The 11,290-nt window shown below is 60.1% G+C and overlaps 1 protein-coding gene across 1 annotated transcript; it reads left to right on the top strand.

Moving 5' to 3' along the window:
• The first annotated feature begins 1,578 nt into the window (after positions 1-1,578).
• NPTX1 (neuronal pentraxin 1) lies at positions 1,579-11,290 on the top strand. Its single transcript, XM_005585209.5, has 5 exons — positions 1,579-2,183; positions 2,471-2,678; positions 4,712-4,956; positions 6,223-6,402; positions 7,095-11,290. The coding sequence occupies exons 1-5, from the start codon at positions 1,740-1,742 to the stop codon at positions 7,314-7,316; spliced, it is 1,299 nt and encodes a 432-aa protein (XP_005585266.1). The 5' UTR covers positions 1,579-1,739; the 3' UTR covers positions 7,317-11,290.

The following is an 11,290-nucleotide window of genomic DNA, read 5'->3' as shown; positions in this document are numbered from 1 at the left end:
AAGAGCTCGCAGCCCAGGCTCAGGGAGGCCTAAAGGCTGAGACGCTGAATGCAGACGGCGGGAGCTCGGGGGCTGGGGGTGGGAAGAGGTCGCTGTTTCTCAAAAAAGTCTCCATCGAGCCGGCCTCTGCTCCCGCCTGCCGGGCGGACCCCCGATCCCTGCACCCAGGGCTGCCCGTGGGTCTGTGCGGGCTGGGGACCCCCTCCCGACACCCAGCCCCCGGCTGCGCGCAGGGAAAGGCTGCAGAACGCAGGGACCACGGAAGCCGGGGGTGGCGGGGAGGGGTCGGTCAGGTGGCCCCCGGCTCTAGCCCGGCCCGGCAGTCTCGGAGCCTCAGTTTCCTTCTCTGTGCCACGGGAACATGGACGGAGGGATTTCCGAGGCTTTGACCGCACTAATCGCCGCGGGGCGGGGCGGCGGCGCCAGCCCTGGTCCTGAGCCCCCAGCCTGGCGTGGGAACCCGGACGGGGATCTCGGGAGCAGAGTCCCGCGGTCCAGAAGGCGCGAGCGCGCGGGTGCCGGGTGGGGTGTCTGAACGAGCGCGGAGCTTCTCAGGTGGACGCCCCCAGCCACCTCTGGGACCCTTCCTGCTGGCCTTCGAGCCTGAGAAGTGGGCGCGGCTGGACGGAAGGGAAACAGCCCCCCACGCACAGGTGGACACCCGGGGATACCGGGCGCGCGCGGCGCCTGGCAAGGGGAAGCTGCTGGGGACGCGGGCGGATGCTCCCGCGGGGCCGCCTTCCGAAGCGCCGCTGGCTCCGCGCCTTCCCGAGGCCGCTACGAACGTCCAGCGCCGGCGACGCCACCTGCCCGCGATCGGCCGGCTCCGCGGACAGGAAAGGCTCGATCCGCTAGGGCGACCTCCGAGAAGTCCCCAGCGCCCCTCCCGCACGGAGTGGGGGCTGAGAGACCCTGGGGACGGGGCCGGGTCCACAGAGCCCAGGAGCTGGGGGAGGGGAGGCGCCGGGGGCCCCGAGCTGTGGGAAGTCCCTGGACCCAGGCTGCCGGGCGGCTTCTCAACAGCACACGGACATCTAAGAAACGCGGAGCGGCCCGGTGACCCCCGCTCTGGACTTAGTGGCGCCGCGAGGCCCCACTCCGGGCCTCTGACCACCGGGCACTCGGGTGTTGATCTGGGTCCTTGGGGACCCAGCCCGGCTCCAAATGACCCCGGCCCGAGGGTGTTCAGAGCAGCCAGGAGGGCCGAACCGAATTCTGTCTCCCGGACCCGCGGTGGTTTCCCGCCCGCCTGGAGCCCCGTCGGAGGTTCGGGGACACCACGCAGGTGGTCCATCCTCGAGTCCCGGCCGGAGCCCGACCTCCTTCCCCCTGAGCTCTCGGAGCCTTCGGGGCAGCGGCGCCGGCCCAGACGGGGGCGGGGGAGGAGGGGGCTGCGGCAGCGCCCAGAAGGGCGAGGGGACGCGAGCGGAGGCAGCCCCGGTGGCGCGCTCGTGAGACCCCCGCCGCGCCGCGGGCCCGGGCCGCAGACAATTAAAGCGGGATTCCTCCCCCGCTGACGTCGGCGGCGCGAGGCCCCTCCCGCGGCGGCATAAAAGGCGCGGGCTCCGCAGCGCAGGCGGCAGTGGGGGCCTGACAGCGCGGCGGTGTGGACCGCGCGGCCGAAGAGCGCGGCGCCCAGAGCGCGGTCCGCTCGCGGAGCCACAGCCCGAGCCGGGTGCCAGTCGGAGCCGAGCCCCAGCCGAGCCGAGCCGGGCCCGGAGCGCCCGGTGCCCGCAGCCATGCTGGCCGGCCGCGCCGCGCGCACCTGTGCGCTGCTCGCCCTCTGCCTCCTGGGCGCCGGGGCCCAGGATTTCGGGCCGACGCGCTTCATCTGCACCTCGGTGCCTGTGGACGCCGACATGTGCGCCGCGTCCGTGGCCGCCGGCGGCGCCGAGGAGCTCCGGAGCAGCGTGCTGCAGCTCCGCGAGACCGTGCTGCAGCAGAAGGAGACCATCCTGAGCCAGAAGGAGACCATCCGCGAGCTGACCGCCAAGCTGGGCCGCTGCGAGAGCCAGAGCACGCTGGACCCCGGAGCCGGCGAGGCCCGGGCGGGCGGCGGCCGCAAGCAGCCCGGCTCGGGCAAGAACACCATGGGCGACCTGTCCCGGACACCGGCCGCCGAGACGCTCAGCCAACTCGGGCAAACTTTGCAATCGCTCAAAACCCGCCTGGAGAACCTCGAGGTCCGCGCGCGCCCTCCGGCTCCGGTTCCCCCTCCGGCTCGCTCGCCCCTCTGCCCTACCCTACCTCGTTCCCTACCCGGCCAAGCATCCCCCACCCCCGCCTCAGTAGCGCGCGGGTGCCCGGCCGGTGCCTCCCCGCACCTGCGAGGCCCCGCGGCGGCCACTCGCCCCAGCTCCCTGCCAGGCCGCCCCCGCAGTCGCCCTGAGGGGACCGCGCCGCGGGCCTTCCAGCACGGTCCCCGCGCCTCGCCTAATGGTGTGGTTTCCCCCGCCCTTGCACCCCGCAGCAGTACAGCCGCCTCAATTCCTCCAGCCAGACCAACAGCCTCAAGGATCTGCTGCAGAGCAAGATCGATGAGCTGGAGAGGCAGGTGCTGTCCCGGGTGAACACCCTGGAGGAGGGCAAGGGGGGCCCCAGGAACGACACCGAGGAGAGGGTCAAGATCGAGACCGCCCTGACCTCCCTGCACCAGAGGATCAGCGAGCTCGAAAAAGGTACTGGGGCCAGGGGGAGCCGTGCTGCCTGCCCCCGCCTGCTTGCCCGACCCTGCCTCTGTCCTGATCCCTAACAGCCCAGCTCTGCACTGTGCAAGCCCCAAGCCGCCCCCCTAACTCCGACCCCTGCAGCCCTTTCTCATCCACCGCACCCCTTCCCAGGTTCTGGGCTTCTCGTCGGTGTTTCTAGCAGGGCTGGGTACACCGGGCTGGGGCTGTCTCTAGGAAAAGGGAGCAGAGGAAGGGATTGCATAGTGCCCCCTCCCCCATCCAGACACACTCACACTCTCGCTGGATTTTTCAAGTCTGATTTGTTTAATCCTCAGTAACTTTGCACAGTGGCTGTTGCTGGCCCAAACCCTCCCTACTTAAGAAAGGCTCTCTGTCACTGGTCCCCAGCCTCAGCAGACAGCAGGGTGCAGGCTGGGGCTGGGTGCTCTGGGTCCCCCCGCCGCTGAGGCTAAGCAGGTTTCTTCCCAGCCACCATGCCCCTGGTGTCCTCTCAGGGTCTCCCGCTCCTCCCCACTTCTGCCCTGAACCCTTACCCTGAGGTTTTCTCTTCTGAGTGACCCAAGCCCTGGCATCTTTCAAACCCCTGAGGTTTCTCAGTCACCAACTCAGGCCAGTCGGCCTGTCACCCGGGGCTCCTCAAACAGGGTTGTAAAAGAGGGGGGGTGCCCAGTGCAGAGCAGGGCCATGTGACCCTGCTCAGACCGCAAAATGTGCCGGACAGATTTAAACAGTGCCATCTTAAGGCTTGTTATGTAACTGAAAAACAGATCAGAAGAAGGAAGGACCTCAGGAGGGAGGGAGAGGGAAGGAGGGGAGATTGGGGAATGAAAAACACACCAGAGAAAGGCCAGGGGCTGGGTCCCTCCCCATCCCCCATTGCAGGCCTCAATGGGTGGGGGGAGCCGTGGGGGTGCTGCACTGAGGGGGCTTGCCCTGCTCTGCTCCTTGCCAGTTGGTTTAGAGGAGGGGTGGTTGCTGGTCGGGCAGGATGCCTTCTAGAAATAATTTTTGGCCTGGGGAACTGGTTTCTTTATGGGCTTCCTGGGAGAACCACGGCCGCTCACCCAGGGGTTGGCCAGGGGGTGTGCGTTCCTGGGCTCTGGGCCTGGTACTGGTGCCCATTGCTGGCTAAGAATGTTTTGCCTGGAGTCAGTCACACCATACCCAGGGTGCCACAGTATATGGATGGGCTGTGGGGGCTGGCGCTCACTGGAGAAGTGGCCGGCAGGGAAGGGGGAAGGTGGGCCTTGTGGAAGGGGAGGCCACCAGGCCTGGAACCTGAGCTATGAGGATGCTTGCTCACCTGAGAGTGTGGCGGCATCCCAGAGCAGTCACCTTGGGGAGCCCTGGCTCCCGGAGTGCTCCCAGCTCCTTGCTGCCCTGCCCTCTCAGCAGGGTTCCAGGCAGAGTCCCTGGAAGGGCCTTGGAGGTTGGGAGCTGCCCAGCCTCACACCCTAGAGGCATTGGTGGGTCCGATGCACGTCTGGCCTGGAGGGAAGTGTGTGGGCATCAGGGCCTGGCTGCTGGGTGGGGAGGCAGGAGCAGAGCCCGGATCAAGCGAGGAGGGGCTCTGCGCCCCACCCCGTCCTGGAATCAGGTCGGTTACTCTCAGGGTAGCTAGCCTCGTTCCTTCTCTGCAGCCACCCCTGCTCCTTGGGTTGACTGGGTATGCCCTCCCTTGGCGGCTGTCCCCATTCCCTTCTCACGCCCACCACGCAGCCCAGTGTAGATGCAGCAGCCCACCAGGCGCTGCACCCCACCCCCACCTCCGCAGGGATGCCAGTGTGTGGGAGTGACAGCCGGCCACACCCGGAGTGCGGAGAGCTTGGGTCAGCTCTTTACGGATGGCCCTGTGCCTTGGGGCAAAGTACTTGACCTGGGAAGCCACCCGCTCTGCGTCTCCAGAATGGAGACCGGAGCCTGCCGTGGCCACATCACAGAGCTTGGTGGGGACCGAACTCAACTCAGACACCGATAAGCACTTCACACAGGTGCAGATGTCAGGACTGTGTCCTCCGCAGGTCAGAAAGACAACCGCCCTGGAGACAAGTTCCAGCTCACGTTCCCGCTGCGGACCAACTATATGTATGCCAAGGTGAAGAAGAGCCTGCCAGAGATGTACGCCTTCACTGTCTGCATGTGGCTCAAGTCCAGCGCCGCGCCAGGGGTGGGCACGCCCTTCTCCTATGCTGTGCCCGGCCAGGCCAACGAGCTGGTCCTCATTGAGTGGGGCAACAACCCCATGGAGATCCTCATCAATGACAAGGTAGAGCACCCCCCGGCTCACAGGATGGCAGCGCGAGGCCCCAGGGCCCCAGCTGATGTCGCATGCTAGGACGGGGCTATGGTGGCCTCAGATGTTGATGGGACCCCAAGGAAAGCGTTTGCCAGCTGGGACTGAGGGAGGGGGAGAGTGAAGACCAAGAGAAGTGGGAGGAGCACCCTCACCTGTGCTGGGAGAGCAGGGAGAGCTGGACCTTCCCAGTTGCCACCTGGGGTGGGTATGGGAGAAGGCAGAGAATGATCCATGGGGCCTGGCCCTGCCTGATGATATGGTCTGGACTCCTCCACCAGCTGGTCTTGGAACTGGCTTTGCTCCTTCATAGCAGGGGCCCAGGGATGCTCTAGGCTGATGAGGGGGCCTTAGAGATTTTGCCTGAGTCCAAGTCTATCCCACTCAGCCCCCTAACTCTTGGGAGGAGGACAGGTCTGTGTGACCCCTTGGAAGAGGACAGCACGGGCGGCCTTTCCCTCTAGTGAACCTTCTCCATCCTCCCCTGTTAGCTATGAAACTAGCTGCCAGCTTTCAAACTGCCTCGGCTGCAGGCCAGCAGTGGTAGTCAGTGGCTAAAACCAGGGCTGGGAAGTGGATTCCACGTCCTTGTTCCTGTTGCTCTTCCCCACAAAGGGCTGTGCCGTTCTGGGCCGCCTTTCCCCAAGCAAAAAGGGTGTGAAGTTTCTTTCCTCGCTGCTGGACTGTCATCCTTCCCCCCTGGAATGGCAGCAGGAGAGTGAAATTCCAGGTCGGAGGCTGGTCTCAGCTTTAAAAGGCGTCGTACTCCATGACATCTCTCAGATCCTCGGCAAAGGCTTGCCATGTTGTAGAGCGAGAGGGTGTAACAGCTAGAGATGGGGTGTTGGAAGAGAGAGGAGAGGCCAGCAAGCAGGCTGCACAGGTGTCTCACGGAGGCCTGAGAGGCAGCAGTGAACTCAGACACCAGGGACGGCTCTCCCTCCAAGGGCTTGTTGTGTAGACCAGCAAAGAGGGAGGAGGGTGAGTAGGAGTGAAGACTGGGCACCCACATGGCCCTTGGGGGTTCCCTTGGTAGAGCATTACATTTCCTGTGTGATTCTGTACCCCACTCCCAGGCGGGGCTGATGGACGCTGAAGTCTGGGGCAGTAGGTGCTGTGAGAATTCAATAATAGTTCTTGATATTTACTTTGCAAGTAGAGATAGGAACAACTGAGGCAGTGAAGATTACGGATTCTGGGCTGTACCCACCAGCCGGCATCTGTCATTCTCCTTCCCAGGTGGCCAAGCTGCCTTTTGTCATCAACGATGGCAAGTGGCACCACATCTGCGTCACCTGGACCACCCGGGACGGGGTCTGGGAGGCCTACCAGGACGGCACGCAGGGTGGCAGTGGCGAGAACTTGGCACCCTATCACCCCATCAAGCCCCAGGGCGTGCTGGTGCTGGGCCAGGAGCAGGTACTGTGCTGGATGTGGTGGGGAAGGGGAGAGAGCTCTGGAACCAGAGGCTGGGAAGGGGAAGAGGAGCAAGGAGGGAGGGAGGTGGCTGGAGAAGTGGTTCCCCTGAGAAGCAGCCTGGGGATCAGGCTGGGCAAGGCCTGTGCCCTGGGTGGACTCACGCTTGAACTTCCTGAGGGAGTGAGCTTTGGTTTCAACGCTCTCATAGCTGCAGCAACATTTTCTTTGGCATGGGAAGGCCAATTCTGCTTTTAGTGATGAATAATTTAGTTCCCGTGAAGTGGTTTGTCTCCTGTTGGGCATCTAGGAGGGAGATGAAGGGATGGAGAATCTGGGATGTCCATCCCTGTTGAGCAGCTTTAGATGGCATGGAGTGATGTCTGGGCAGGGACCCCCACGCCCTGCTGCTATAGTGGTCCGTGGCTGAGGGACCAGCTGCAGGAGGGGCAGAGTCCCCCCAGGAGAAGCTCCAGGGCAGAGGTGGTCGGTGCCATCCCTTTTCTTGGGTCCTCTCAGGGGAGGGACGGATGTAGGGCTGGAGAGTCGGGGACAGGGAGACGAAACGGCACACAGGAGTGGCCGTGAGAGTCCGTGATGGGGCAGGCACAGAGGCGCTCAGACCCCTGGCCTCGGGATGGGCCCTCAGATCACCTGGCGACCTCTCTACCCTCATCCTCTGTTTTTCTCCAAAGGACACTCTGGGTGGTGGGTTTGATGCCACCCAGGCATTTGTGGGTGAGCTGGCCCACTTCAACATCTGGGACCGCAAGCTGACCCCCGGGGAGGTCTACAACCTGGCCACCTGCAGCACCAAGGCACTGTCCGGCAATGTCATCGCCTGGGCCGAGTCCCACATTGAGATCTACGGTGGAGCCACCAAGTGGACCTTCGAGGCCTGTCGCCAGATCAACTGAGCGCGGCAGGCCAGGCTGAGCCCGCCCGCCCTCACCCCCTGCTTGTGCGGCGATGATCTGTTTCGTGCGTCTCTTCTCTCCCTTTTCCCTAGGAATGAACCGAGGCCGTCGCCCCTGCACATGCACACGCACACAGCCTGGTTTTGTCCTCATGCACACGAAGCAGCCCCTGCTCCCATCTGTCCCTGAGGAAGCCCCACTTCTCTGTAGGAGCCTGGACTCTCTCAGGCGGGCCCCGTTCACAGCTAAAGTGGGCGCTGCGACGTTTTGAACGAGGCAGAAGTAGGTGAGAGCATCTGTGTGTGCGTGTCTACATGTGTGTGTCTACGTGTGTGCGTGTGCGTGGCTGGGGGAGGCCTTTTCTTAGAGGACGTACTTCATTTCCTTCTTTCTTTTGTCTTTGGAAACATCTCATGATGAAAACTCGTATTTGCCAACTTTGTTAGCTGCGTGCGTGCCTTGGGGTTGCTGCAACCTCAGTACACGCATTTGTCTTTGTTTGCAAACCTTTTTTCAGAGCGACATATCTTTATATTGATGTAATAAATGCCTTTTAGTGGGTTGTCAGAGGCCAGGGGCGGGGTCTCTCTACAGAGAACTTTTACTTTGTAATGGAAGTGAATTGTCTCTGAAGGGTGAAGGCGGGCTGTCCTGGGATGTACCCTGTACTCTCCCGTGGAGGAGAGGGGATGGCTGAGGACACTGGCCCTTACCCCAGAGCCAGGCAGCATCCATCCCTGCTGTTTGCATCTGAGAGCAGCACAGGGCCTGGGAGGCCGGCCTGAGTGCCCAGCTCAGTCTGCTCTGCCCCAGGAAGGCCTTGCCCTCGGCCTTCCCACCTGCTCAGATCCTGCAAGGCTGGGGTCTGCCCCTTCTTTCTCGCCTCTGGAGCTGTGCTACTTCAGCCTGGACAGCCCTGAGAGAGGATCCTCCCACCCACAGCCCAGGAAGCCAGGCCCCAGGGCCCCTCTCCTTTGGCCTCCGGCAGTGCAGACCAAAGGAGACCTTTTAAGGAAAGAAGCTGTGTTTCGCTGAAGACCTGGCCACGTGGGACCACTGGGACTTCAACCCAGCCCATTGGTGGGAAGGTCCTCTTCGGGGACCTTTGACAGCCATATCCCTCCCAGCACACCAGGTGCCAGGTGAGCTGGTTCAGACCCCTCCAAAGGTACTCCGGAGACCTCACACGTGGAGCCAGGCCTGGCCAGGGTAGGGGCCTGAAACCCACTCCTCCATCTCACGGGGCTCACGGCCTACAGCAGCCTGCAAGCTGACACTGGCCGGTGACACTGACACCTGACCAGTGTCCAGAACCTTTGCCTTTTTTTGTTCCCCGTGAAAAGCAACATGGACATTTCCTTCTAGTCCTTCCAAGGAGGGGAGAGAAGTATGTGTGCATGTGTGTGTGTGTGTTTGTGTGTGTGTGCACTGAGTGAGAAAGAGAGCAGGCTCGGGAGACCCTGCCCAGGGTAGGGGAGCTTCCTGCTTTGCATCATTTGGTGGTCGCACGCCCCGAGGGCACCCCGACTCTGTCTCCAGGAGTCTCATCAGCAAGCGGCTGACAAGTCTTTCTAGAAATTCTACTGCACTGCCTGGCTCAGCTGCAGCTGCAGACATTTCTGCAGGAGGAGCAGGTGTTTCTGTCTTCTGTTCCTTCTAGGGCCACCTGTCCCCTTAAACACAGGTCCACGTTGTGTCAAGAACCTAGTGCATCTGTGTGTGTCTGTCAGTGTCTGTGTCAGTGTTCTCGTGGGTGTCTGCACGGTACCCGGCCGCCGTTCTGCAATGCATCACTCCCGCGGAGGGGGTGCAGATCAGGCGCCGCGCTGCGCGTTGTTGTTCAACAGTAGCTTTTTCTTAGATAATCGTGCTTCATCAGCGCCTGTCGGGTTGTGGCATCCTTGGATCTGCAGGGATCTTCTCTGTTTGCATGTTCCTCGGGGTGGCGTGTTCCTTGCTCCCTGGGTCCGACGTGTGTTCCCGCACCTGCATGGACTGCCCTGGTTCTGTGTTGTGTGCCGAGTGCCGCCCAGTGTTCTGTGACCACCCGTGTATCTACTGAAAATGGCTGGGTAAGCAAGCCAAGGGTGTTGGAGGAGGTCAAGAGAGAGCTCAGTTTCCCTCTCCCCCTCCCCAAACACACCAAGAAGCATTTTTAACGTGTAGGTTGAGAACAAGCCTAAAGGATTCCCGTAGCTGGGAGCCAGCGAGAGAGCTTGGAGTCGCCTCTCTAGACCAGATCTAGCCCCACCCTCACTCCAGCCATCTCGGAGCCCTTGTGCAGGCAACACCCAGTGCGGGCTATGCGGGGTGCTCCCCTGCCAGCACCTCCCACCAGCCCCACCCCTGCCGATCTACTGGACCGCAGACCACCTTCTGCCCCCGTGGGCCAGGTGGGAGCTGTCCGTTCAGGACCACGAGCCATCCTCTGCCCTGACTAGCGAGGGGCAGAGCACACCCCAGTGCTTACGCCTCCACCCCTGCAGCCTCCTGGCCTGCTCACCTTCCTCACCCCTCCTCTGACCCACCCATGGTGCCAGGGCCGAAGCTGACCTTTAGCTCCCTCCCGCCCCTTGCTAGGGTCTGAGCCAAGCCCCTCGACTCCCTCACTGTGTTGACACTTGGCACTTTGCTGGCCCCGAGAAAGGTCGATGACACAGCCGCAAATCTAATCCACGTAGTTCCCATCTACTCCTTAATCTGATTGATGTTCCCTCTTGCACTGAATAATACATGCCTCTCTCAGGTAAGCCATTTTATAAAACAAGAAGATAAAAAGCACTGTTGAGGCAGTGTTTGCTTTTGCCGAGCTGGTGTCCGACAGCTCCCTGGGTGTCTGGGGTGGGAGAGCTGTTGACAGAAGCTCTCCGGGCCCTCAGGGGCTTAGATCCCACTTGAGTCGTAAGCCTTCTTGCTTTTGATAACACAGTATTATTTCTCTTACTGTAGAAGAAAAAGTTTATTACCAAACAAGAGTATTTTTATGAAAGAAAAGGACAAACCTATAAATTAACTCAACCTATTTCTCCCTTGAAAATACTTTCAGGCTCCACCAAAATGTAGAACTGAAAGCATGTATTTTGGAAGAAAGAGATACATTTTGTATGCTTTCTTTTCCTTTTGTAGATTCCCAGTTTATTTTCTAAGACTGCAAAGATCACTTTGTCACCAGCCCTGGGACCTGAGACCAAGGGGGTGTCTTGTGGGCAGTGAGGGGGTGAGGAGAGGCTGGCATGAGGTTCAGTCATTCCAGTGAGCTCCAAAGAGGGGCCACCTGTTCTCAAAAGCATGTTGAGGACCAGGAGGTAAAACTGGCCATTTACGGTGAACCTGTGTCTTGGAGCTGACTTACTAAGTAGAATGAGCCGAGGATTTGAATATCAGTTCCAACCTTGATAGAAGCAGCTTGGGTTACATGTGGTTCACATTAAGAGGATAGAATCCTTTGGAATCTTATGGCAACCAAATGTGGCTTGACGAAGTCATGGTTTCATCTCTTAAACACAGTGTGTAAATGTGTTCAACTAACGATGGGAAATGTATTACTTCTGTACACAGTGGACTTAAGCGCAATTTGTTGAAAGGGAACAAGTCATTGAAGAGAAAAAAAAAAAAAAAGCCCAATACTTAGAGTCCCAATTTTGTCTTATTTGCCAAAAAAAGAAAAAAAAAAGCAAACCCCCTAGAGTTGATATTGTTATAATGTATATACTGTATAATATGAAAGAGAATCGATGTATCTTACTTTTTCATTATTTGCTAACCAAAGCTGTACATTTTTCATATGATCTGCAGCCTTTTGGGTATCAAATGGGTCAAAACCATGGGACCTGCCACCTCCCATCAGCAATTCTGGAAATGCACTATTTCTACTGGTATTCTTGCTTTTTTTTTTTTTTTTTTTTTTCATTTTTCTTGCTGAAATGACATGAATTGTTGAGTTTATTTTTACACAGTAAAGAGTGGAGAAAGAC

The sequence above is a fragment of the Macaca fascicularis genome, chromosome 16 (genome assembly GCF_037993035.2).
Source record: "Macaca fascicularis isolate 582-1 chromosome 16, T2T-MFA8v1.1".
Taxonomy (NCBI): domain Eukaryota; kingdom Metazoa; phylum Chordata; class Mammalia; order Primates; family Cercopithecidae; genus Macaca; species Macaca fascicularis.
This window is presented reverse-complemented; position numbering and strand designations above follow the sequence as displayed.

Excerpts from the sequence above, each read along its gene's own strand:
- NPTX1 (XM_005585209.5), top strand. The coding sequence starts at position 1,740 with ATGCTGGCCGGCCGCGCCGCGCGCACCTGTGCGCTGCTCGCCCTCTGC. Across the intron at positions 2,184-2,470 it reads CCCGCCTGGAGAACCTCGAG|CAGTACAGCCGCCTCAATTC; the intron begins GTCCGCGCGCGC and ends TGCACCCCGCAG. Across the intron at positions 4,957-6,222 it reads AGATCCTCATCAATGACAAG|GTGGCCAAGCTGCCTTTTGT; the intron begins GTAGAGCACCCC and ends TCTCCTTCCCAG.